This window comes from Eptesicus fuscus, chromosome 1 (assembly GCF_027574615.1).
Source record: "Eptesicus fuscus isolate TK198812 chromosome 1, DD_ASM_mEF_20220401, whole genome shotgun sequence".
NCBI lineage: Eukaryota > Metazoa > Chordata > Mammalia > Chiroptera > Vespertilionidae > Eptesicus > Eptesicus fuscus.
The window spans coordinates 130,007,815-130,032,630 of record NC_072473.1 but is presented as its reverse complement, the minus strand read 5'-3'; the positions used below and the strand labels follow the sequence as shown (position 1 = coordinate 130,032,630).

Below are 24,816 nucleotides of genomic sequence, written 5' to 3'. Positions count from 1 at the left end.
CTCACTGCTCACCGCCACTACCAGAGGGAGCCGGGCCTGGTGGAGACAACTATTTTTTCAGGTACCTGAAGCCACCCCACAGTACCTATCTGGTATTGGTGAGCACCTGGGAACATGGGCCCACAGGTTGGGGTGAGGAGGGTATGGGGTGTGCTAATGTTTTCTGCGGGAAAGAGTTAGATCTGCACAAGAGGACAGCAACGGAGGGCCTGAGTAGATGGGTGAAGCCCAAAATGTCCAATTTCCTTTCCTGGCATGAAGCTGATCCCTTGCCGGAAATGGAGGAAGGGAAGGGATCAGGGAGAAGAGAAGCCAGAGTTCTCCTTCTCCACTCCCCCAACTTCCTCTTCCCCCTTCCTTCTCTGTGGGAATAGCCTCTGCCCTCCCTTAACCTGGGGCCCAGCCTCTCAGGAAAGCCCAGAACCCGCCTCCCCCCCGCACCCCCCCTACCGCATCTGTTCACCTGGGGCAGGGGGCCCTTAGGATAGCGTGAACAGTCTAGACACTGAGAGTTTATTTGCTCCCATGGTGGCAGGATGTGGAAATGGGGGTCCTACTGAAGGTGTTGGGGTGCCACCCAGGTGAGGTGTCTTGGTTGTAAACAGTCATTATAGCCAGGAATTTCTTGGTTGTGGTGTCAGAAGGGCAGACCTGAAAAACCTGCTGGGCCCGCCTCTGGGTGTGGGAGTGTTCTCTGCAACTCTCCTTCCGCAGCCCATCTTGGGACAGCACAGGCCCACCATGGGGAAACCCGGGGGCTGGTGTGGAAGGATGTTGGGGAGGGGGCTGCTGGGATCCCCTTATCATCTCTGGGCGGGCACCTGGCAACCGCGGGCCCCAAGGCAAATGTGCCCAGGGCAGACATGCAGAGGCAGAGGTTTGGGAGCCAGGTGTGGGGGTGTGGGGCGTGGACCCTGTGTCTAGCCTGCCCAGTGACCCCATGACTCAGGCCTTAGCTATGTCCCCAAGGTCAGGCTGACAGGGTGGAGTCGGGGTTCCTTTCTGGACCCCGTGTTGACTTCCAAGATGCCGTGAGCTCCAAGGGAAGGATGGCTTGGCTTGAGACAGCTTCGTATGAGATGTAGGACCAGTCCTGGCCAATGGGACCACCGGCGAGGAGTGGAGGTTTCTGTGAGGGCGAAGGAAGGTTTAGGGGAGCCTTTGGAGGGTTCCTCAAACCCAAATGAAGGCTGGGTAGAAGGACCCCCAAGAGCCAAGGGACAGAGGGGCTGGGCTGGGGCCTCCAGGAAACCCCGTTGTGCTGAGCAATGTCAGACCTCAGAGGATGGACATGTGAGCGCCTCTGCAAAGCACACGCTGCTGCCTGGGTATGCGGAAGGGCTTTAGGTTGTGATCCCTGCCCCTGATGTTGAAGACAGGGAACCACAGGAGGGGCCAGATCCTATGGGGCGGGTAGGAGGACTGCCGAGGCTTGGCCACATCTCCCAATGTATGGATGGGGAGGGGGCTTGAACCCTTGCTTGCTCAGTTGCCTGGGTCTTCTCCACACCCAGCCAGCATTTCATAACAAGCTGGTAGGTTCGAGGTAGATGGGGATGGGACGTCTGTGACCTCATGAGGCCCTCCCAGCTGCCTGCCACTGAGGTCAGGCCAGATGGTGGCAGGTGATGTCACCTGGTTGCCCTGCTGGGGACTGAGCAGGATGTGGGAGGGAGGGAGCAAACTCCAGAGGAGGGAATGAGGGCAGGGCTGATAGCCTGCCAAAGCAGGCCCTATGGTCAGCTAGGGCAGCTTGGGCCAGAGAGAAATGCAGGAGGCAGTCGGCTTGTTATCTGTAGTTGTGGACTTCACTGTTCAAAATCCCAGCAGGGTGACTTCCCTCTGCTGGGTGTGGGACAGACTGGGATGGGCAGAGGGGCTGGAGGGGTCCTGGAGCCAAGTGGACACTCTTCTCCCTCCCAGCTTCAGGATAGAGTTGGGACGAGTAGCAACCTCCAGATCTAGGCTCAATCCCTGGGCCAGCTGCCTCGTCACCCTTTTTTAACTTAATTTAATTTTTTATATATTTTAAATTTTTATTGATTCCAGAGAGGAAGGGAGAAGAAGAGATAGACAGAAACATCAATGATGAGAGAGAATCATTGATTGGCTGCCTCCTGCATGCCCCCTACTGGGGATCGAGCCCGCAACCCAGGCATGTGCCCTGGACTAGAATTGAACCCAGGACCCTTCAGTACACAGGCTGACGCTCCATCCACTGAGCTAAACCAGCTAGAGCTCGTCATCTTTTCATTCACCCAGCAGATCCAGCTGTGAGCACTTGCTGTGCACACAGAATCGCTCTGAGTGCCAGAGACACTGATGAAAACAAGACAGACACATTCCCTGTCCTCCCGAATGTATGAGGGACAGTCTCTTGTTGGACAGCAGTTGTGAGGGGATGTAATGTGGAGGCCCAACTATGGAGGTGACATTTAAGCCCCAGCATGTGAGAACCAGGGTCTGGTGATAGGTGAAAAGAGCACTCCAGACAGCAGCCATAATAGCCTGGGCAAAGGCCCTGAGGTCAGATCGGCTGTGACCTTATGAGGAATTGGTGGGGTTGGAGCAGCTCTAGTGATGGAGATTGTTGGACCAAAGGGTTGGCCTGGGCTCTATCCTTAGCCAGAGGCAAGTTTCTTCACCTCTGTGTCTTCCTCTCCTTATCTCTAAACGGGGGGGGGGGGGGGGGGGGCAGGGGTAGTGGCCCGGCCAGTGTGGCTCAGTGGTTGAATGTCGATCTATGAACCAGGAGGTCATGGTTTGATTCCCAGTCAGGGCGCATGCCTGGGTTGTGGGCTCCATCCCCAGTGTGGGATGTGCAGGATTCTCTTTCATCATTGATGTTTCTATCTCTCTCCCCCTCTCCCTTCCTCTCTGAAATCAATAACAATATATTTTTAAAAATAAATAATAAACTGGGGGTAGTGATAATTATAGAACTGCCATGGTTGTGAAGATTGAAAGTGGCATATAAGGTAATTCTTCCAGGCACTCAGGTGCTTAATTCAATGCCCACGTTGTTCTAGTTGGTTGAATCTGTGACATTAATTCTCCCCCTCCAGGTGAGATTCCTGACTGTGGCCCATGGGCCTCTGAGGAGGCATCATAAGTCTGCCCAGCTCCCCACTTGCTGTGCTCCCACTCAATGGGAAGGGAACCAAGGTATGAGGGCCTGGTGGAGGCCAGATATTGACACAGATTCTGAGAGGGCAGGTCAAGCAGGTGGGTGGGGTCAGGGTACCCCTTCTTCCTGGGGTGTGGGAAGCTGGGTGAGGGACCACACATGTGCTTCCTTCATGGTTCCCATGCATCACTACCAGGCCTTATCCCACCATAAGCCACGGCCCCGGCCTCTTGACAACACCAGGATGGAAGTCAAAGGTCAGCTGATCACCTCTCCCACTTTCAATGCCTCAGGTCGGTATCTGGCTCTCCCTCCTGCTGCCTCCTCCCCTGCTCTGAGTCACCACCTGCCCGCCCACTTGGGAAGGGTTGGTCTCTGGCCATACAGAATGTAGGATGCGTGGCTGCCCCACTGATCTTTGCTCCCTCTGTGTCTAGCTGCCCTGTTTGGGGAGGCCGCTCCCCAGGTGAAGTCAGAGCGTCTGCGGGGACTGCTTGACCGGCAGCGGGCTCTACAGGAGGCCCTGAGCCTGAAACTTCAGGAGCTACGCAAAGTGTGCCTCCAAGAGGCGGTGAGAGCCTGGCCCTAAGAGTGTCGGGTGCGGGAGGGGGTGGAGAATCCAGGGCCCCTAGGTAGGCAGACTGGGGTGGCCATTGCTGAGACATCTATCTGAGCTACCAATTCCCTGTCACCCTCCAGCTCAGCTTAGATATCTTAGAATCAATGAAATATGGCAATGGGGGCCCACCCCCCATCAACAATTTGAAGTTCAATAAAATGCAAAACAATCTTTAGTTCCAAAATTTGGCAGTAAAACCTGACCTGACACCGGGTGATTTAAAGTGGTTATTCCCTCTTGGTGTGAATGTGCACACAGTCTGCCCGACATAATAATGCAGGTCAGAGCATACAGCACCAGGCCCTGAAGGAGTGTTCTGTAATGCACAGGATTTACACTGAGTGGCCAGATTATTATGATCTCTGAACGCATAATAATCTGGCCACTCAGTATATATAATATTAGAGGCCTGGTGCATGAATTCGTGCATGGGTGGGGTCCAGCCAGCCTGGCCAGGGGGAGGGGACATGGGTGGTTGGCCGGCCTGCCTGCTGGTCAAACTCCTGGTTGAGGGGACAATTTGCATATTAGCCTTTTATTATATAGGATATACACTGAGTGGCCAGATTATTATGCGTTCAGAGATCATAATAATCTGGCCACTCAGTATATATATATCAGAGGCCCGGTGCATGAATTCGTGCATGGGTGGGGTCCGACCAGCCTGGCCAGGGGGCGGGGACATGGGCGGTTGGCCGGCCTGCCTGCTGGTTGAACTCCTGGTCTAGGGGACAATTTGCATATTATCCTTTTATTATATAGGATATACACTGAGTGGCCAGATTATCATGCGTTCAGAGATCATCATCATCTGGCCACTCAGTGTAGACTGTGGGTCTTTTTTGTTGTTGTTGCTGTTAATGCTCACCTGAAGACATTTTCTCCATTGATTTTTTGATAGAGTGAAAGGGAAGGGGCGGGGCGGGAGAAAAAGAGAGAGAGAGAGAGATTGGTTGCTGGCCAGGGCCCAGGCTGGGGATGGAACCTGCAACCCAGGTATATGCCCTTGACCGGGAATTGAACCCTAGACCCTTCAGTGAGTGGGTCGACGCTCTAACCACTGAGCACCTGGCCAGGGCTAGACTGTGTGTCTTCATAAAAACTCAGAAATTCTGGATTCCAAAGCAAGTCTCCCTGCCTCCCATGCCCACTGCCTGGGATTTGGGTCAAGGGGTGAGAGTCCAGGCTGCACACCTGCCAGGTGGAGAATTGGGAAAAGGAAGAGAAATAACAGGCAAGCGATGCTGAGCAGGACTGGGCTCCTAGTAGGACTTCTGTAGCTTCCGGAGTCCTGACTGCTTTGTCCCCTCCCCGCAACTAACCCTTGATAGTCTCTGACCCCTGCTGCCTGCCCCCTCAGGAGCTAACTGGCCAGCTGCCCCCTGAGTGCCCGCTGGAGCCTGGCGAACGGCCGCAGTTGGTCCGACGGCGGCCCCCTGCAGCCCGATCCTACCCGCCACCACCCCCCAACCCAGTGCATCACTCCTTGTGCTCTCCTGAGGTGAGCAGATGGCCAGAGAGGACAGGTTGGGGGTGAGACAGATACAGGGGAGGAGGAGCCTGGACTAGGAGTAGGGTTGTGTCCAGGGGCAGGAGAGGCCAGAATGAAAAGGGACGGGCCCTGAAGGAGGCGGGTGGGTTCCTGGTCTGAGAGAGGATGCTGGTCCCCACCGGTGGGGAAGAGCCTCTTAGCCTTTGGAAGATGGATAGGCCCAGACTCTAATCAAGACAGGCTGTACCTGCCCAGGGAATGAGCTCCATCCCCAGGAAGAACAGGCCCCGCCTCCAGTGTAGATGGGCTCTGCCAGCGCCTCCTTCCTGTGCTTGGCAATTTCCAACATTTGGTTGTATCCCACCATCCCGGTGGGCCCCGCAGGAGCTGGCCCTCGAGGCTCTGGAGCGGGAGGTGTCGGTGCAGCAGCAGATCGCGGCCGCCGCCCGCCGCCTGGCCTTGGCCCCTGAGCTGAGTGCCGAGCAGCGGCGGCGCCGGCGCCAGGTCCAGGCAGATGCTCTCCGGAGGCTGCATGAGCTGGAGGAGCAGCTCGGGGACCTCCGAGCCCGCCTCGGTCTCCCCATGCTCCCGCTGTCCACGGGGGCAGTCATCACAGCCCAGGGTGTCTGCCTGGGCACACGCCTCGCTCAGCTCAGCCAAGGTGAGCCAGGCTCTGGGCACCTGCCCAGTGAAAGCAGGGGAATGGGCATTGGCTAGCGGTGGTGGCGGTGGGGGGAACAGCTAGGGAAAAGTGGGCGCCAGGCAGGACCTGAGGGACCTGAACGGTGAGAGGAGTGGTGGTAATCTGGCTCCGGGCAGGGGGGGCGGGGATTGGGAACTGACCCATAGGCCCCAGGAAAGTTTGGAGCCAGGACTCTGGTGGTCTGGGATTTAGGTAAAGGTGGGTTCTTAGGGAGGGTGCAGGGTGGTGCGGAGACCGGCCAGTGGTATAAGGGGATGGCCTCGGGCCTGGCATTGATGGGCTGGGTCTCTCCCTTCTCGCCTGTAGAGGATGTAGTTCTCCACTCAGAGAGCAGCTCCCTCTCAGAGTCTGGGGCCAGCCACGATAATGGTGAGGACTCCCTCACCCAAACCCACCACCCTTTCATGTTCAGCTCCTCCCCTTCCTCTCCAGCTTCTCCTTAGCCACGTCCCATCCTCCAGTGGGGCTCCCCTCTTCACTTTCAGCCTGCTCAGCCCTGCCCAGCCCTCTTCCCCTCCTGTCTCCCTAGCCCCTGCCCGTTGCTTTACACACAACCGATCTGGCCCCTCTCATTGAATTCTCCCCCACTTTCTTTCTTCTCCCCAGAGGATCCTCGTAGCTGCTTCCCTCTGGCTGAGCGCCCCTCGCCGCCCAAGACCTGGGACCAGCTGCGGGCGGTATCTGGGGGCAGCCCTGAGCGGCGAACCCCATGGAAACCACCCCAGTCAGATCTTTATGGCGACCTGAAGAGCCGAAGGAACTCCGTGGCCAGCCCCACCAGGTGAGGATGAGCCCCTTCCCTCCTTTCCCCGTGAGCTGGGAGTAGGGTCCTGAGCCTGGGCTGGCAGGAGGGCCTGCTGGCGGGAACAGTCTCTAACGTGGACCCCTACCCGGGATTGCCTGTCTCTGTCTAGCCCTACACGCTCGCTGCCCAGGAGTGCCTCCAGTTTTGAGGGGCGAAGTGTGCCTGCCACCCCTGTCCTCACCCGGGGCGCTGGCCCCCAGCTCTGCAAGTAAGGGGGCTTGGGAGATGGGTTTGAGGACCAGAGGAGGGAACCATTAGCTTAAGTGGGATAGCATTCCCAAAGGGTGTGGGACATGAGAGGCTGGGCTTTGAAAGGCGAATAGGAATTGCTTGGTAGAGAAGAAGGGGGTGAGGATTCGAAGGCAGAAGCCCCAGCGATTGAGTGTGGGCTTTTCTATGTATTTTGGACAAGTCATTTCCTGCCTGGCCAGTGTCGTTCAGTGGATTGAGCGTCGTCCTATGGACCGGGAGGTCACTGGTTCGATTCCCAGTCAGGACACATGCCCGGATTTCAGTCTTGATCCCCAGTAGGGGGCGTACAGGAGGCAGTGGATCAATGTTTCTCTCTCTCTCTCTCTCTCTCTCTCTCTCTCTCTCTCCCTTCCTTTCTCTAAAATCAATTTAAAAAACATATCATTTCCCATCTCTGAATCTTGGTCTCCTCATTTGTGAAATGGGAATACTAATATCTGCCTTTGATGTGGGCATACCAAGTTCTGGTTAACTTGTACTGAGTACTGAGTGTCTGCTAGGGATCAGTGTATTGCCTGGTGGCAACTCATTTCCCATTTTATAGATGAGGAAACTGAGGCACAGAGAAGCTAGGTGACTTGTTAGCAAACCAAAGGCCTGGTATTTCAACCCAAAACTTGACTCTAGAGTCCGTGCTTTTAACCACTGTCCCCTACCAATTCTTAAGTACGCAGTGCCTGCTTCTCTCAGGCAAAGCCAAGTCCGGGTCCTCATGGTACTTGCATGTGGTGACGGTGGCTAGTGGGCTGATAGTTTTGGGTGGTTCATTACACATGGGGGTGGGGAGAGCAGAGAATTTAGGAAGGGCCTTGAAGTTGAGGCCTAAGGATTAGTACCTCATTGTGGAGGAAGTGGGGAGCCATGAGAATCGCCTTAGCAAGGGGTGCTGGTCAGATGTGCTCGAAAGAGCCCTCGTCTGGGCGTTCCCCTGCCAGCATTTCCTCTCTAGCCCTGCACGCACGTGCATCTCCCTTGGAGCCAACAGCCCTGGGCCCCATACATTTTTTTAAATATATTTTATTGATTTTTTACAGAGAGGAAGGGAGAGGGATAGAGAGTTAGAAACATCGATGAGAGAGAAACATTGATCAGCCGCCTCCTGCACACCCCCACTGGGGATGTGCCCGCAACCAAGGTACATGCCCTTGACCGGAATCGAACCTGGGACCCTTCAGTCCGCAGACTGACGCTCTATCCACTGAGCCAAACTGGATTCGGCGCCCCATACATTTTTAATTCATCTTCCTTCAGTCTGGGACAGAACCTCTTCTGCCCTTTACATGCCTCTACCAAACACCTTCATACACACAATTTCTAGTCCAGGGTCCGCTTGGGGGATGGAGAAGTGATGGCTCAGAGAGAAGCATGATACAGACCTAGGGCGCTCAGCCCATCTGCCTATGTCTGACCTTCCTCCCATCCCCCTCCCCCCCGACTTTCCTCCCTCAGACCTGAAGGCCTCCATTCACGCCAGTGGTCTGGCAGCCAGGACTCCCAGATGGGCTTCCCCCGGGTGGACCCGGCCTCGGACCACCGCGCCTCGCTCTTTGCAGCTCGCACCCGCCGCAGCAACAGTTCTGAGGCCCTGCTAGTGGACCGGGCAGCCGCGGGGGGCGCTGGCTCCCCACCTGTGCCTCTGGCTCCCCCTGCCCCTGGTCCCCCAGTCTGCAAGAGCAGTGAGGTGCTGTATGAGCGCCCCCAACCAGTCCCTGCCTTCTCTTCCCGCACAGCTGGCCCCCCAGATCCTCCCCGGGCTGCCCGGCCGAGCTCAGCTGCCCCTGCCTCCCGTGGGGCCCCCCGGCTCCCACCTGTGTGCGGGGACTTCCTCTTGGACTATTCCCTGGACCGGGGCCTGCCCCGAGGCTTTGGTGGGCCAGGCTGGGGGGAGCTGCTGCCTGCAGCTGAGGTCCCAGGACCCTTCTCCCGCCGGGATGGGCTCCTCGCCATGTTCCCAGGCCCACCACCCGTGTATGCAGCTGACGGCAGCAGCCCCCTCCTCCGCAGCAAGGACCCCCACACCCGGGCCACCCGCACCAAGCCCTGTGGCCTGCCCCTGGATGCCGCAGAGGGTCCAGAGGTGCATCCAAACCCCCTGCTGTGGATGCCCCCACCCACCCGTCTCCCTCCAGCTGGTGAGCGCAGTGGCCACAAGAACCTTGCCCTGGAGGGGCTACGGGACTGGTACATCCGGAACTCTGGACTGGCCTCGGGGCCCCAGCGCCGGCCTGTGCTGTCCCACATGGGCCCGCAACACCCGCCGTTCCTCCACGCCCGCTGCTATGAGGTGGGCCAGGCGCTGTACGGGGCCCCCAGCCAGGCACCCCTCCCGCATTCGAGGAGTTTCACGGCGCCCCCTGTTTCCGGCAGGTATGGGGGGTGCTTTTACTGATGGGTAGGGGGTCTCTTCAGGTAGAGGGCGAAGGTGTCCAGGCTAAGGGGGTGAGCGCCAATGACTTGGACCATGAGCGCTAGCTTCAGCCTTAGCACAGGGTCTCTGGGCCCTGCCTGACCTACATTAGTCCACGGGGTCTCGGTGGAGGGGTATCTTGGGCCCTGGGAGCAGCAGTTCCTTGCCAAGCTGTAGACGCATTTGACTATTTTAACTAGCAGTGCATGTCAGCTGAAAGTGGACCTTGGAACCAGGGTGCTGGGAGGAAGGGACATCCTGTGCCCTGGCCTTTCTCTTCCTCTTTTAACCGCGCCCCCTGCTTGCGAGCCTCAAGGTGCTGTCCTGTGCCTCTCTCCACCTCTTTAACGAGCCTCTTTTCCTCTCTTTCCGTGTCTTGTATGTCTTTTCCTCTCTTCTCTGTCTTCCCACCCTGTCCTCCGGATTCCTGCTACCCCTTCCAAAGATACTACGCGGACTTCCTGTACCCCCCGGAGCTGAGCGCTCGTTTAAGTGACCTGACGCTAGAGGGGGAGCAGTCCTCCAGTTCTGACCCTCAGACCCCGGGGACACTGGTCTGACCCCTTCCGATATGCTCCTTGTTGGCCTGGGCATGACTCCAGTCTGGGGAGCACATGCTGACCTCGCTGAGCCCTGGGGCACGGTTGCTCTTAGTCCTGGGCAGGGGGGCGCCAACCTGATCTTCCAAGGCCCCCAGCTCCCTGTGGACCCATGAAGGTGTCTGACACCCCGCTTCTCCTCTCATACTGTGCTGAGAACTGGGGGCCCTCAGCCAGCTTAAAAGTGGGGGATGGTGTAATGGGGGCTCCAAGCCCCTTCCTCCATTTGTTTACAGTTGTGATTTAGGTTTTCGCTGTCTTTCCCCAACACTAGACGTTTTATAAAAGGGAAACTGTGATCTTGTCTGGTTGGGTTCATTCCTGTCCCTTGCCCAGCCTGTTCCATTCAGGAACCCCTTCCATGAACTGGACCGTATAGTCACATGGCCCTGTATGGGGCAGCTAGGGACTCTGGTGTGAACAGAACTCTCTGCCATCCCCCACCAGGGTAGTTCTTGGGGAGGTGCGCTCTCTGCCCACATCTGGTGGGGGGGGGCTTGGGTTCATCTTCCCACCCCAGGGGTGTAGGAAGGAGCCCCAGTCCCTGTCTGCCTGTCTGTGCCCGCTTCCTCTGTCCCCAGGGTGAGATGACCCAGCCTTTGGTGGCAGCCTCTACCCTATCCCCACTCTGGGGGCTCCACAGGAGGGTCCGAGGACAGAACCACCAGGTGTGCTGTGTCCTGGGATGCTTCCGGGGTGGAACCTGGCACCTGATAGATCGATGCCAGTAAAATCCTCAGGTGACGCCTGGCCACAGGCTGCGTCACATCTTCCTTGACTTTCCTTCCATCCACCACTTTTTAAAGAAATCCACACAAACTGTGTTTTCTATGATACCTGTCTGTGATTTTCTGGAGCTGGGGGGGGGAGGTCCCCATACCCCCTTTACCTGGTGTTAAAACTTTTCTTTTTGTATCAACTGATCTGGACCCAAGACACTATCCACACTGGAAGAGGATTTTTAGAATAAATGTGTAAACCGAACCCACGTGTTGCTCTTCCCCCTGCCTTGCCTTGGGGCCCACACCCATAGTTAAGACCAGATATGTTTTTATAACACCATGTTATGAAAAATAGAACACCATGGAAACAGCCTGTGATAATGTCATCTGCTTTGGCTTTACTGGTTTTGTGATGTGGGGCAACTTCTTTGCCTGTCCGTGGTCAGATTGCTAGTCAACCCTGAACCAGAGCCCTTAGTAATACAAATGGAAATGGGAGCACTGCATGCCCTCAACTACCTGTGTTAATGCCAGAGATCAACAAATTCCTGGAAGGAGAGATCACCCCATCAGCCCACATATATGACAGAGACCGACCCAGTCATAAAGAATCTAGCAGAATTGAAAAGCAGAGGCCACTACGATAGGCCCAATTGGCTTGAGCGATGTAACAGCTTTTATTGTTGCAACAACACTGATATATATGCCTCATTCCAGGTCAGGGCTACCCCCACCCCACGGTCCTCACCACTGTGGAACTTGTGTATGTGGGGGGAAGGCGGGGGATGAGGGCCAGAATCCCTAAGCAGAGCTGAAGGGAGGCAAATGGGACTGGTGAGTGTTGGGGTTACTGGGGACCAAGGGTTCAATAGGATCAGGATACCTGACTTCTACCCAGAGGCGGGGGACGTAGAACACTTTGGTCCTGGGGTCAAGATTTGGCAATGCCTTGTTCTGGGTTCAAAGCTGGGGTGTGGTCTGGAAAAGTCTTGATCTAAGACTCAAGATTTGAGAATGTCTCAGTCCCACACCCCAGCTTCAGGACTGAGCATGGGAGACAAGTGGGTCCCAGATTCCGTTTGTGGGAGTGTCTCCATGCAGAATTTGATATTGGCCCTGGATACTCCAATCTCTAAGCCCCACTTCTGGGCTGGATGTGAGTGGCTCTGTGTCCCAAGTTCCCCTAGTCCATGGGGACTGGGTATGAGGGATATCCCAGTTTTGGATCTAGGGGTGGGGTGGGGGGAGCATTGCAGATGCCCTGCTTTTTTAACTGGGCAAAAGGGGCTCCTATTTTAAGGACTGGGAAAAGGCTCTAAATCCCGGTTATGGGTTGGGGTTGGGATTCTCCAGGTCTTGGGTACAGATCCCAAGGCCCTAGGATCCAGCCTCCTGCTCTTGTCCCAGCGCTTCCAGTAGCAGCCCCATTGGTGTCCGCTTGAGACCAATGCTCTCGATCTTGTTCTCTATCTTGTTCTTGAGGTTGCGCAGGCGCAGCGAGGCGTGCACCAGGATCACTGTGGGCAATACCAAAAGGAGTGGGGTCAGTGGAATGGGACATCAGCCTTTAGCCAATGGGGGCCCACAGAGGAGAACTGGAGTAGTCAGGCCAATAGAATGGTCAGCGGACAGGACACCTCTGATCCTGAAACTGTGGCTGAGGAACACTTTGTAACAGGGTTGTGGCCTGGGGAGGGCTGGCGGGAACAGGGACGTGGTTGGTGGAAGGCACTTAACACCAGGAGGCCCGGAAAGGCGGTATTAAGAGTCGTCCCTCCCCCCCCAAGAGGAGAACATAGCCAAGGAAGGTGCTTTGTAAAGGGGTGTGGCCATGCCCGCTGAGTCTCCCAGCCCCCTCTCCCCCCCGCCAAGAACCAGGGCAGGGCCGGCCTGGCGCCACGCGCACGCGCTGGCCTTGTTCCCGGGTATCTCCGGGTAGGGGAGACTCACGAAGGACTGGCCCGGCAATGCTGAACAGGAAGGTGCAAGCGCCGCCCACCGCCCAGAGAACCAGGAGGCCAACGGCAAGCACTGCGGCCAGGCAGGCGGCGGGGTGACTGCGGCGACAGCGGCGCACGGCTGCGCGACTCTCAGCTGCCCACACCAGCACCCCGAGGGCCACTGCCACTACCAGCGCGCTTAGGAGAGTGTGCAGCGGGCGCACGTACCTGCGGGGACAATAGAACTAAGCTAGTCACCCAGTTGGGAGAGGGCCGCCCGGCCTCCAAGCCTCCCAGACCACCGTGCACCAGATTCCAGGTCCTTAGAGCTTTGGTCCCCCCTTTCCGGACCCTGCCAGCCGGAGAAATGCTCTGGCCAGCCCTGTCTGCAAGTCCACCCTCCAGGACTTCCGACTCCCAGGAGCCCTGGACCCTTTCTTTTCAATCCTACAGCCCCATCTTTTTGAGCTCCAGGCACTCCCATCCAGATAGGCTCCTTCCTTCTGTCCCTCCAGGCCCTCCCCCTCCAGTACTCCACCCCATCCTGCCCCCAAACCCACCCTTGGAACACAACCCTTGCAGATTTTTTTCCAGGCCTTCTGTGTCCACACATTTCCCTCTTCCCAGGCCCTGGGTCCTTCCAGGACCCTCTTCCAGGATTTAGGTCCTGCTCTCATCTTACATCCCCACCCAAGTCCCTCCTCCAGGCTCTCCAACCCCGTCTGGTCTCAGGCCTTCAGTCCCTGGATCCTCCCTCTTGGCCCAAATTCCCCAAGTATCTGCTCCTACAGGGATCCCTGTCCCTGCCCTGAGGCCTCCAGCCTTGTCACTCACATAACCCCACCATCCCAGACACACTCACGTCCCACTTTCAAGTCCTCCTTATCTTCAGGTCCACCTTCCAGGCGTTTCCCCTTCAGCTCCACATTCTCCATCCTCCCCAGGTCTTCCTTCCAGTCCCACTAACCCCTTCGGCTAGGCTGTAACCAGCCCCGGGGTCTCCTTATAACTTAGGTCCCACTCCCTCCAAGTCCCCACTCCCAAGGCCCTCAGGCTTTCTCTCTGCTGAATTTGCCCTTCCGTGCCTTGCAGCCACCCCACCCCAGGTTACCCTTCCCGGTTCTCAGAATCCCGCGGGCCCACCCTCCATGCCCTGCAGGCGTCCCCGGCCAAGTGGCGCCTCCCTCCCTCCCTCCCTCCCTCACCCAGCCAGGGCAAGACCGAAGCCGAAGCAGACAAGGTAGTTGGTTTGGTAGTAGAGGAGGTTGTTGATGACACGGTGGCACCATCGCTGCGGGTCGCATGGATCCGGGGCCGCTAGACGCGCCGACCCCAAAACGAAGTCATCCAGAGCGCGTAGCGGTGGCAGCCGCACCTCCGACATCCTGCTAGTCGATGTAGCTGGACCAGCCAGGAGAGCAGCCGAACTACAACACCCGTTACACCCCACGCCACCGCGGCGGACACTGGGAAATGGAGTCTGGGCGGGGCTTCTGCTACCCTATCCACCCCGGTGGACGGCGCAGGCGCAAAACACGTGACCGGAAATGCAAACGCCAAAACCGGAACTGCCATGAAACTAAATATAGGCAGCGTAGCGTGGCATTCCCATCCACTCCCAGGTGGGGGCGCCAAGGGGCCCTGTTCTGGGAGGTGCCGGCAACGCAACCGCAGCCAGACATCCGGACTAAGCAGGGATGAGGGCAGGGACTGTCAGAAGGACCGGAGCAGGATCCCTCCTCCTTCCTGTCCAAGTAGGTCACACCTTTCCTGGACACTTCTGCAGTGCCTTTCAGCCTCATCTCCTCCAGGCCCCACCCCCGAGGTCCAGCCATAAATACTATTAATTTTTATTCAAATTCATCATATATCATTGATTGGCTCTTTCTGGGAAAATTTTTTTTTATCCCCACAGGTTGGATTAGGGCACTTCCTCTGGGGACCTAGTACTCTTCAGGTTGGGAGCCCCAGCGCATCTGCTGCCCCTCTGGGTCTCTGGCCTGGCCCTGTGCGCACACAGTCCTTAAGGACACAATCAAGAAGTGCTTGGGAGAAATGAGCTTTTTAGGCATTGCTCTGAGGAGTGGAAAGTGTGCACCTGCCCCATTAGTGCTTGCTGGCTTGGTGGCTTTCAGCACTCTCACTCCCATAAATGCTTTGCACTTTGCCACTGCAGGTCCCTAGCACAACCCACGGGGTCCTTAAAAGTCATCATCATCACAGATGTCAAGGTACACATCGAAAGCCTCTCTGTTGCAGTTTCCATCAGGAGTGAAGACATATTTGTGGAAGGTCCCATCTACACAGATGGCTGGAGGAGGGGGGGGAAGATCAGTAAAAAAGTTAGAGGCTGCCAAAGCCACACACTTGAATACAGGCATCCCATGGCTTACAAATCTCCTTCCAGGCTTTTGCCCGCATGCCACTCCCCTCACTGATAATGGAATTGAACCACCCATTCTAGCTTCTTTAGGCTTCCTATTCCCTAAAATTCTTTCAGGTCCAACCTGCAGGCCTTTGCCCATGCAATACCCCCAGTCAAGGGTTCGTCCCACTTACCAATGACAGAATTGACATTCTTGGAAGTGTTGCGACCGAAGGCGCAGATGCAGGCCGACTCAGCAGGCACTGTGAAACTCGCCAGGCTCCACTGAGAGTCCACGTATTGTCCAATCATAGGCCCGACTTTGCCCACTCGAGCTAGCCTGCAGGCAGTACTGACTAAGCCCAGGTATGGTACATGGGCAGGGGTATGGGTACATGGCAGGGTGGGGCAGGGGGTACTCACGCAGAGCGGCGGTTGAGGCGGGTATCCTTGAGGGCAAAGATATGGACCGTGCCCTTATCACTGGAAGCGCACAGGAAGGAAGAGTCATGGCTGAAGTTGATGCTGGAAGAGAAACCAGCCATTATGCCTACCTGTCATATGGCGTGGAGTCGCTGGCCCACCATGCATACCCTGTGCTCACCAGTAGAGGGTGGCAGGGTCAGTGCCTCGGCGTAGTTCCACCAGTTTTTCCTTGGACTGTGTGTCAAAAAGGCGAATAAGGGTGCCCTTCTGGGAGGCCGAGGCCACTACGGTGCCTGGCTGGTTCAGGGACACACAGGCCACGTCGCTCTGATGTGCGTTGATGGTAAATGGCGCAGATGAAGTGCCTGGCTTTGTGCTTGCCAGGTCCTATGATGGGAAGGAGCAGTTTGTGCTTGGGGTAGAGTGTGGAGGGAAGGGTCCCAGAGTCTACAGGCAGAACTAGCCTACCCACCTACTCACTTCAGCCCACTGGACAACTCACCACAAGTTGCAGACTCCCGCACTTGTGTCCTGGGAACACTAGCAGCTGTTTCTCCAGGCTGGGGCAGAGGTCACAGAGCCCTAGGGTGTGAGGATGAAGTAGGGGGAGGGGCTGGTGAAGGGGAGGCAGTGGCCAGGCAGGGTCTCAGAATGGACAGAGCTGGACTTGAACCTTCCATGATACATGTTATCTGTATAACCCTCAGGGTGCTGTCCTCAGCTGTGATCGCCACCAGATCCCCTTCTTTCCTACGCAGCTGTGGCAGCCCCAGGAGGCCCAAGGATCCCTGACCCACCCATCCACGTGCTTACTAGGTATGTTTGCTCTGCCATCTGGAGCACATGAGTGGGGCAGGGCTAAGGGTTGGGAGAGAGAACTGGCTAAGGGATGGGAAGATGAATAGATGGGGAGTACAGGGGTTGGCAACAAAAGGAGGTTTATAGCTGCATTGTGACATTTTTTTGAGGAATCCTGTCTCTTGTACTTATCAGAACTTGCATGTCTTTTCTCATATGAACAACTGTAAACCTACTTTTGCCCACCCCTGTATGTGCATCCCAGGCCATCTGAGTATCTCCGTGCAAAGACTCTCCATGCCTCTTTTTTCCCCGCTTCTCTCTGTGTACCCCTCCCATGTTCTCTTCATTTCTCCCCCTCCACCTCATCCCCTGCCTCCTGCCCTTACTCCTGCATATCTGGGTCTTCTTACCCTTTGGGTTGTCCCGGGTGTCAAACTCAAACAACTTCCGGGGATTGTCAGGGAAGGAGTACACATAGATGCGGTTCTTCAGCACAATCACAATTCTGTAGGCATCACATAACACACAACAGCCATGAGGGGAGGGCAGATGTTCAGGCAGAACTAACCCTCTCATCTGCCAAGGGGACCTCCTACCTCCCCCACCCCCAGTCCTCCTCAGGCTCACTTGTCATGGCGCATGCGCACAGCCAGCACTGCCTTGGTGAAGGTGAACTCCAGCACCAGCTTATCCTTGGAGTCCTTGCCCTCCCGGGCATCATCCCAGATCAGCACTGCTGGGAAGTTGGGCGCATTATGGGGGCCAAGGTTTAAGCTGATGGACAGCCCTGCTGATACAAAACCCACCCTACTCCCCATGGGACTTCCACCCACTTGTTTAACCTTTCACTAACATCCGATGTGAGCCTCACACAGCATGAGAACTGTTATACCCATTCACAAGTGAGGAAACTGAGGCTTGAAGGGATTGAGTATTCACTCAAGGACCTCACGGCCCATCAGCAAGCAAGCAGGGACTTAATCCTGTCACTATTTCTGCCTCCAGGGTCCTAGTCCCTATACTCCCGAGATTTGTGAGAAATCCTAGACTCCCTGACTTGCCTAGGGCAAGTCTCTTGCCATGTTCCAATGGGATCAACAACAAGAAAACTTGAAAACAAGATGGCACTTGAGACTCAAGACAAGTGAGCATTGGGGAGACAGCTTCAAGATAGTCAGACCTAGCCTGACCAGTGTGGCTCAGTGGTTGAGCACTGACTCAGAAACCAAGAGGTCACCAATTCGATTCCCAGTCAGGACACATGCCCGGGTTGTGGGCTCAATCACCAGTAGGGGGCATGCGGGAGGCAGCCAATCAATGATGTTTCTCTCTCATTGATGTTTCTATCTATCCCTCTTCTTTCCTCTCTCTAAAAATAAATAAAAACATATACATAAAAATTATGTTAAAACCTATTGGTTAGATAGGTCATTCAATCTCTCTGGTCCTCAGTTTCTTCATCTGTAGAAATGGGATATTGATACTTCCTACCATATAGAGTTACAGTGAGAGTTAAATGAGTTAATACACATAAAGTGCTTAGAACAGTACCAGGCTCACAACAAGTACCCTATAGGTAAAGACATGGTGTACAGGAGACATTCAATTAATGTTTGTTAAATTAAGACAAAACATAAAGCTTCTTAAGCTATAAGAGTCATGACTTCTAAGCTGTAGGCCTCACTGTTAGACTTTCAGGTGCTCTGATGTCTTCATCTTCAAGTGCCTTGGGGTTCCTGGAGGGGGCCATGATTCCAGGGAATCTGGGCCAAGGGCAGATGAGATAAGGGCACTTACCTGAGATCTCTGAGAACTTGGGACTGCTACCACCGCCCACCAGGGCCAGCAGGTTGGAGCGGTACAGCATTTCCACCAGGCCCATGCTGCCCACCTGCTCATGGTCTGGACAAGGACCAGGGTGTCAGCAAGGGTGAAAGCTAATGCCCAGTCCATCCCTTCTACCCACTGCCTCTTCCCCACCGATGGCTCACCCAGGTGTCCCTTCTCCATCAATGGCTCCACGTTGTAGATGCGTACGCCTGTCTCCATGGCACAGCAAAAGCAGCCTGGGGAATAGGAGGAATCCAGGCTGCCTCAAAGGATGCCCACGTGGGAAACTAGGACAGGTTGCTTAACACCCACCTCTAACCATTCTATCCCTTCCTCCCTCCCTCCCACAAGGTTACAGGTACGAGTCTCTCACTTTGGTCTTGGTTGAAACGCAGGCTGGTCACCCCTCGAAGTGGTTGCTGAGTCATGATTCAGGATTGCTTCCCTGGACACAAATGGGGATAGGGTTGGAAAGAGTCCTGGGGTCTGCCCTCCAAGTCTTAGAACTCCTTTCCCTAATTAATTTTTTTCTTTCTCCTCCCACTCTGCTACCAACTAACCACAGCATGACTGCAAAGAAGACAAAAGCGGGGCAGAGAGTCCTGGGGTCTCCACTCTAAGCTCCCAAGACCCCAAACAGCATGGCCAGGAACCTCTCACATTTGGCTACCCTGACCTGGACCTTTTACCTCCTTCTTATTCCCCCAGCCCTCACAAGCTTCTTGTCAGAAAGTAATAAGAAAGTAATTTCCCCAGCGATATCTCCTCCCTATACCCAGGCAATCCTGGCCCCAATACCCAACCATGGCCTGGAATCCACCCTCCACCCATTTCCCATCTTCACACCTGAACCTAGCACCCGACTCCACAAGTCAACAAATGGGAAAAGGGGGTTAGAACATCCATCTCTTCCTGCACCTCCATGACCTGGGCCTGAGACCAAGTATGTTTGGTCCACTGTCCAGAACCCCTGCAACCTATTCCACCACTCTACAGTGTTCTCACACCTTCCCTCCTCACAGGCTTCCGCAAACTCCTTCAGGATCCCAGCCTACCTCCAGATGACCCCTTCTCATCCCATGCTAACTTCCTCCCACCAGGACTAGCCTGGATGTTTCCCTAGATCCTCTTATGCCCTAAAGACCTTACCTCAGAATCCCCTATCACTTGTCCCCCAAGTCCCCTACCCCTGGAGGACAGCTTCTTCCATGTGCTCTACTGTCCATGACTCCAACATGGGTTGACTTGGACCTACCCCCAGGAATCCTGTCCCCCTATGCTTTGTGGACAAAAAAGGGGCTCTACAGAAAGTAACCCCACAGGGTAATCTGATTATAAATTCCTAACTGGGCAGGTCATGGTGGGAAGTCACAACACAGGCATATAACTTCTTTAGTAAAAGGCTTATCTTTGTCTTAAGCAAGCCCTGTCCATTGTTTCTGCTAATTTAGGATAACATACCTTTGAAATGCCACCTTTCAGACCCCTCCCTCCTTCTAATCCGAACTCCACCTTGCTTTCTCCCACCTTCATGTAATCTTCCTTTTGTTCTTGCCTGAATCTCAAATGCATGAAAGAAACTGCAAACTGTTATTCTCCAAAACATTTGAGATCTTGTGTCCTGGCAATTGCAGTCAGTTTTGGATTAGGTAAAATAAAAATTCAACAGGTCTGGACGTTTCTTCTGTCGACAGACTCTTCCTCCATACCCCTTATCCTCTCCCCATGATCCTGCCCCAGAGCACCTCTACCCCTTTAAGAACATTGTCCAGGACACACCTCCCAAAACCCCTACCCCCGCCCCCGCTCCTGCCCCGGACTTCCTTAAGTTTCCCATCCTAGAGCTCCCATACTCCCTTCAAACCCTGATCTCCCCAGGAACTTTGCCCAGGCATACCCTTCTTCATCCTCCAAGAGCTCAAACCTCCTTTCTTGCCCCGTACCACCTCACTCCCCAAAGACCCATTCTTTTGACAGCCCCACCTTCCAGGACCACACTTTTTTTTGGACTCCCATTCCAAAGATCCGAACCACCCAAGAACCTTGCCCAGGGATGCCTCGCACAATGACCCCTCCTCCCCAGCATTTCTTCATGTCCAAGATAGCACTCATACTCCTTCCACCACCAGCACCCATTCAAGATCGCTGTCACAGATCCCCTCAACCACCAAGACCCTTGCTCAAAAGGCCTCCCAGCCCACCCCCCAAACTCCGACCAGTTCTGGAGTTATGTCCCAGCTCCCCGCCACCTGTACTGACCTGACCTCCGCTCCCGCCTCCCGATCCTAGGCCCAGGTCTGGGTGCCGCCCGCGGCACAGCTTTCTGACCTCCAGGGCCTTGACACCCGGCTCCCTTGTTTACATCAGGTCTCACTTCCGGGGGCGGGAGCCTGGCACCGGAAATGACACATCCTGGCTAGAAGGTGAGGCCCCAGCCCTCCTTGTTCCGGTTTTGGAGCAACGCGAATGAAAGCTGCGTTCTTCTTAGAGGGCGCAGAGAGTGGAGGAAGCTTCGCATGGTCATGAGTGTTTGAGGGAAATGAAGAGGGGTGGGCGAGGGAGCCTTCCCCTGGCTAAGCGGGAAAGGGCCGAGGATTTCCCACTTGGTTCAGCTTGGAGAGCTAGAGGAGTTAACTTTCTGGGCAAACGAGACTTGGACCTCCGAAGTGGGCTAGAGGGGCCGCGCTCTGTTAATACCTTGTTCTCCCAGACTCCTAGAGAGAAGACAGGGTGGGAACCCTCGGGCGGAGGTGGGCGGTCTTGGAGACCTTGAAAGCTGATACTATCCACCCTTGGCTGTGAGAAACCTTGGGTGGAATTATCCCACCCAGCTCTTTATTTACAAAGTGAAAATGGTGTTTTGCCTTCCCCAGGTAGCTCAGTTGGTTATAGCGTCCTCCCATTACACTAAGGTTACGGGTTCAGTCCCGGTTTAGGGCACATACGAGAATCAACCAATGAGTGCATAAATAAGTGGAACAACAAGTCAATGTGTCTGTCTCTTTCAAAAGTTATTTATATATAGTGGACATCTGTTTTATTTATCCTTTTAAGCTGATTCATGGCATTCCATGGAATAAATGTAGCAGTGTTCAGCTGTTACCCTACTTGTGGCCAAATGCTTTCATGTACTGTGTTGTCAACATCATGGAGGACTCCATTGCTATGCTCCTCAACAAAGCCAGGCTTCTAGCCTTCTTCATCCTACATTTCTTCGTGTCCCAGATCATATTTAACTTAATTCAGTTTGGCTTCTGTCACTCCCATATCTCTGAGACGGCTCAACCAGATCACTGATGAGTAATAATCTTGCCAAAGCAGCATTTACTTCCATATCATCTCCTGTGATTGCCCAGCACATTCCACAGTCTCTTGCTCTCAACTCTCTTGGGTTTCTCCGACATCTCTGGCTAATCATCTTTATCCAGTTTCCAAATATTAGAGTATCCTTGGGATGATCCTGGCCCCCTTAATTTTGTAGACAATATTGTCTCCTGAAGTGACTTCATCTTGTATCATAGCCTTAATTATTGCAATTTTGGGGGGAGATCCACTAATTTAGGCCTCTATGCCAGACCTCTCCTGAACAGTAGACTCATATATGCTATGGCCTGTTGGACATGTTTACATGGATGTCTCAAGGCCTCTCAAATGTAGACCATCCAAACAGATCTCTGGAATTTCCCTGGCTCAAATACCCTCCTGTCTCTGTCATCTCAACCAATGGCAAGAGCCTTGAAAACAGTATGCTAAGTGAAAGAAGCCAGTCACAAAGGACCACTTGCATATTGTATTGTTAGGTCAGAGGAATTCCAGAAGCCATGCATGCAACTGGTGGTGAGGCAGATAACAAACTAGTGCACCAGACAGATGGCGACACAAATGCTGGTCCCTTCCTGGAACCCGTGATGGACCAGTGCTCCAGGCAAATGGTGGCACAGATATTGGCTCCATTCCTGGAACCCCTGCCCGAGGCGGAAATTCCGTCCGCCCTCAGCTCGTGGTCCTCCACCCTCACTGAACACGTGTATAAAAAAAGTGCCTCAGCTCCTGCCCAGCGCGACTTCCCCGGCCCTACCCTCAGGACCGGTGAGCCTCTCCCGGGAGTGCAAGATTAAACTTCCTTTTGACTGGCCTGGACTCTCTGTCTTTGTTCCCTGCCCCTCGAACCTCACATGTATGACTCCATTTGTATGAAGTGTGCAGAATAGGCAAATCCATAGAGACAAAAAGTAGATTAGTGGTTGTCTGGGGCTGAGGTAGGAGGAGGAAGAAAAAGGGCAATGATTGAAAAGAGGTATGGGGTTTCTTTTGAGGGTTGTGGACGAAAGGGGCCACATGCTGACCTGACAAGCTCAGGGGAGGCCTGCATAGCAGTCTTGCAAACTCAGAAACCTAAAGTAACCACAAAGGATGGTCTGAAATTAAACTTTAACTCAGTGCAGTTATGGTGGGAAGTTACATCCTAGGCCAGTATCTTCCCTGACAAGGTCAACCTTTACCTTAATTGAGCCTGTCTTTTTGCATCTATGATAAGATACCCTTGAAATGTCTAGGTAACTTGTAACTTCCCTTTTTCTGGAGCCCCTGGTGTAACTTCCCTTTTTCTGGAGCCCCTGGGGCACAACCAACTGTGATGGGTCCCAAGAAAGATGCCACAAATTCCTTCATTATCTTGTTATTTGCTCCTTCACCCACCTAAGTATGTATCCATCATTTTACTTTTTATCCAATCCCAGCCCGCCCCCCAATTTGTTTCATCCCACCTCCTTAATCTATCACCAATGGATTTCATGTAACCCACCTCTGTCCCTCCTTTGATTGCAATGTAAACCATATTTTCCAGTGTATAAGATGACTTTTTAACTCAGGAAAATCTTCTATATGCCCAGTTGTCTTATACACTGGAAAATATGGTAAATACAAATGTAACCTGCCATTCTCCGGAGCATTATCTCAATTCGTTGAGGTTCTGCTTCCCGGCCTATGTCGACAGTTTGGCTCAAATAAACTCACAAAAATTCTTTACAGGTTTCAATGGTTTTTTATGTTAACAGGGTTATGAAAGTGTTCTAAAACTGATTGTGGTGATGTTTGTATAACTCTGTAAGTATACTAAAAAAACACTTAATTGTACACTTTTTATTTTTTTTAAAGATTTTTATTGGTTTCAGAGAGGAAGGGAGAGGGAGAGAGAGATAGAAATCTCAATGATGAGCCGATCCCTAACTGGTTTGGCTCAGTGGATAGAGCGTCGGCCTGCGGACTGAAGGGTCCCAGGTTTGATTCCGGTCAAGGGCATGTACCTTGGTTGTGGGCACATACCCAGTAGGGAGTGTGCAGGAGGCAGCAGATCGATGTTTTTCTCTCATCAATGTTTCTAACTCTATCCCTCTCCCTTCCTCTCTGTAAAAAATCAATGAAATATATATTTAAAAAAAAGAAATCTCAATGATGAAAGAGAATCATTGATCAGCTGCCTCCTGCATGCCCCCCACTGGGGATAAAGTCTGCAACCCAGGCATGTGCCTTGACCATGAATCATACCGGAAATCACTTGGTTCATCGGTAATGTTCAACCACTGAGCAACACTGACTAGGCTCATGTACTTTTAAAATATATATATATTTTATTGATTTTTTACAGAGAGGAAGGGAGAGGGAGAGAGAGTTAGAAACATCAATGAGAGAGAAACATCAATCAGCTGCCTCCTGCACACCCCGCACTGGGGATGTGTCCGCAACCAAGGTACATGCCCTTGACTGGAATCGAACCTGGGACCCTTGAGCTCACAGGCCGATGCTCTATCCACTGAGCCAAACCGGTTAGGGCATGTACTTTTAATTGTAATGAAATACACATTACATAAAATTTACCATCTTAACTATTTTTAAGAGTACAGTTCAGTAGTGTTAAGGATATATATTTTTAAAATATATTTTATTGATTTTTTACAGAGAGGAAGGGAGAGGGATAGAGAGCTAGAAACATCGATCAGAGAGGAACATGGATCAACAGCCTCCTGCACACTCCCCACTGGGGATGTGCCCGCAACCAAGGCACATGCCCCCGACCGGAATCGAATCTGGGACCCTTCAGTCCGCAGGCCAACGCTCTATGCACCAAGCCAAACCAGCTAGGCAGTATTGTTAAGGATATTTACCAGGTACATTGTTCTACTTCCAATCTCCAGAACTTCATCTTGCAAAACTCTATACCCATTAAACAACTCCCATTTCCCTCTCCCCTAACTCCTGGCAACCATCATTCTACTTTACACTGTTACTGTTTTGTTTCTTTCTGTTTCTGTTTTTACTATTTTTTTTCTTTACTTAAGCACCATCCGGTGTAACAGCATGCCTTTCCTAAGTGAGCACCAATGTGCAATTATGCAGCTTCCCCCTCACCCTCAGCCACAAAGTCTAACCCTGAAACCTGAGCAAGACATTCCTGTCACATGCTGACACTTCAGTTGACTGCAGAAGCCCTTTAAATGGACAATCTTCTTCTAGCAGCAGGAACCATTCATCTGAAAACCTACACATGGGGTCTTGTGCTTGTCAGACAGTATTCAATATGCTGGCCTCACATCTGCCCAGCAGCCATGGTACCAGGTTAACTGACCCTCCACGCACAGACCAACCCCACATCCCTCCTTCTAAGTGCACTCCAGGCAAATCCCTACACCCTGGAGGGCAAGGGGGCAGTTGCAGGATGGGAGGAGAGA

General features: G+C 53.8%; 3 protein-coding genes across 9 annotated transcripts; 1 reads left to right on the top strand and 2 right to left on the bottom strand.

Moving 5' to 3' along the window:
- On the top strand, window positions 1-10,988 carry CCDC120 (coiled-coil domain containing 120). 3 transcript variants are annotated; one of them, XM_054714088.1, is made up of 11 exons: window positions 1-61; window positions 3,066-3,165; window positions 3,324-3,420; window positions 3,565-3,698; window positions 5,107-5,247; window positions 5,623-5,899; window positions 6,248-6,310; window positions 6,548-6,722; window positions 6,856-6,954; window positions 8,448-9,365; window positions 9,851-10,988. In XM_054714088.1, exons 3-11 carry the CDS (start codon window positions 3,372-3,374, stop codon window positions 9,963-9,965), a joined length of 1,971 nt encoding a protein of 656 aa, XP_054570063.1. In that variant the 5' UTR covers window positions 1-61; window positions 3,066-3,165; window positions 3,324-3,371; the 3' UTR covers window positions 9,966-10,988. The 3 variants fall into 3 exon arrangements, with proteins under 3 accessions (XP_054570063.1, XP_054570070.1, XP_054570075.1); XM_054714095.1 differs by having other exon boundaries at window positions 37-98; XM_054714100.1 differs by lacking the exon at window positions 1-61 and adding an exon at window positions 65-92.
- A 390-nt stretch (window positions 10,989-11,378) lies between these two features.
- On the bottom strand, window positions 11,379-14,436 carry PRAF2 (PRA1 domain family member 2). The gene is made up of 3 exons (XM_008158231.3): window positions 13,872-14,436; window positions 12,677-12,894; window positions 11,379-12,243 (listed from the first exon to the last, which is right to left on the bottom strand). The coding sequence occupies exons 1-3, from the start codon at window positions 14,048-14,050 to the stop codon at window positions 12,104-12,106; spliced, it is 537 nt and encodes a 178-aa protein (XP_008156453.1). The 5' UTR covers window positions 14,051-14,436; the 3' UTR covers window positions 11,379-12,103.
- A 68-nt stretch (window positions 14,437-14,504) lies between these two features.
- WDR45 (WD repeat domain 45) lies at window positions 14,505-20,456 on the bottom strand. 5 transcript variants are annotated; one of them, XM_008158232.3, is made up of 11 exons: window positions 20,348-20,456; window positions 18,462-18,533; window positions 18,250-18,324; window positions 18,056-18,160; window positions 16,886-16,994; window positions 16,669-16,763; window positions 15,960-16,039; window positions 15,636-15,844; window positions 15,455-15,556; window positions 15,226-15,371; window positions 14,505-14,977 (listed from the first exon to the last, which is right to left on the bottom strand). In XM_008158232.3, the coding sequence occupies exons 2-11, from the start codon at window positions 18,514-18,516 to the stop codon at window positions 14,868-14,870; spliced, it is 1,086 nt and encodes a 361-aa protein (XP_008156454.1). In that variant the 5' UTR covers window positions 18,517-18,533; window positions 20,348-20,456; the 3' UTR covers window positions 14,505-14,867. The 5 variants fall into 5 exon arrangements, with proteins under 5 accessions (XP_008156454.1, XP_008156455.1, XP_027990745.1 ...); XM_008158233.3 differs by having other exon boundaries at window positions 16,886-16,991; XM_028134944.2 differs by lacking the exon at window positions 18,056-18,160 and having other exon boundaries at window positions 16,886-16,991.
- Between the last annotated feature and the right edge of the window lie 4,360 nt (window positions 20,457-24,816).

Excerpts from the sequence above, each read along its gene's own strand:
- WDR45 (XM_008158232.3), bottom strand. The coding sequence starts at position 18,516 with ATGACTCAGCAACCACTTCGAGGGGTGACCAGCCTGCGTTTCAACCAA. Across the intron at positions 18,325-18,461 it reads GCGTTTCAACCAAGACCAAA|GCTGCTTTTGCTGTGCCATG; the intron begins GTGAGAGACTCG and ends CCTATTCCCCAG. Across the intron at positions 15,557-15,635 it reads GACCCTGCCACCCTCTACTG|CATCAACTTCAGCCATGACT; the intron begins GTGAGCACAGGG and ends TTTCTCTTCCAG.
- PRAF2 (XM_008158231.3), bottom strand. The coding sequence starts at position 14,050 with ATGTCGGAGGTGCGGCTGCCACCGCTACGCGCTCTGGATGACTTCGTT. Across the intron at positions 12,895-13,871 it reads TTCGGTCTTGCCCTGGCTGG|GTACGTGCGCCCGCTGCACA; the intron begins GTGAGGGAGGGA and ends TTGTCCCCGCAG. Across the intron at positions 12,244-12,676 it reads CATTGCCGGGCCAGTCCTTC|TGATCCTGGTGCACGCCTCG; the intron begins GTGAGTCTCCCC and ends TATTGCCCACAG.
- CCDC120 (XM_054714088.1), top strand. The coding sequence starts at position 3,372 with ATGGAAGTCAAAGGTCAGCTGATCACCTCTCCCACTTTCAATGCCTCA. Across the intron at positions 3,421-3,564 it reads TCCCACTTTCAATGCCTCAG|CTGCCCTGTTTGGGGAGGCC; the intron begins GTCGGTATCTGG and ends CTCTGTGTCTAG. Across the intron at positions 6,955-8,447 it reads GCTGGCCCCCAGCTCTGCAA|ACCTGAAGGCCTCCATTCAC; the intron begins GTAAGGGGGCTT and ends TTCCTCCCTCAG.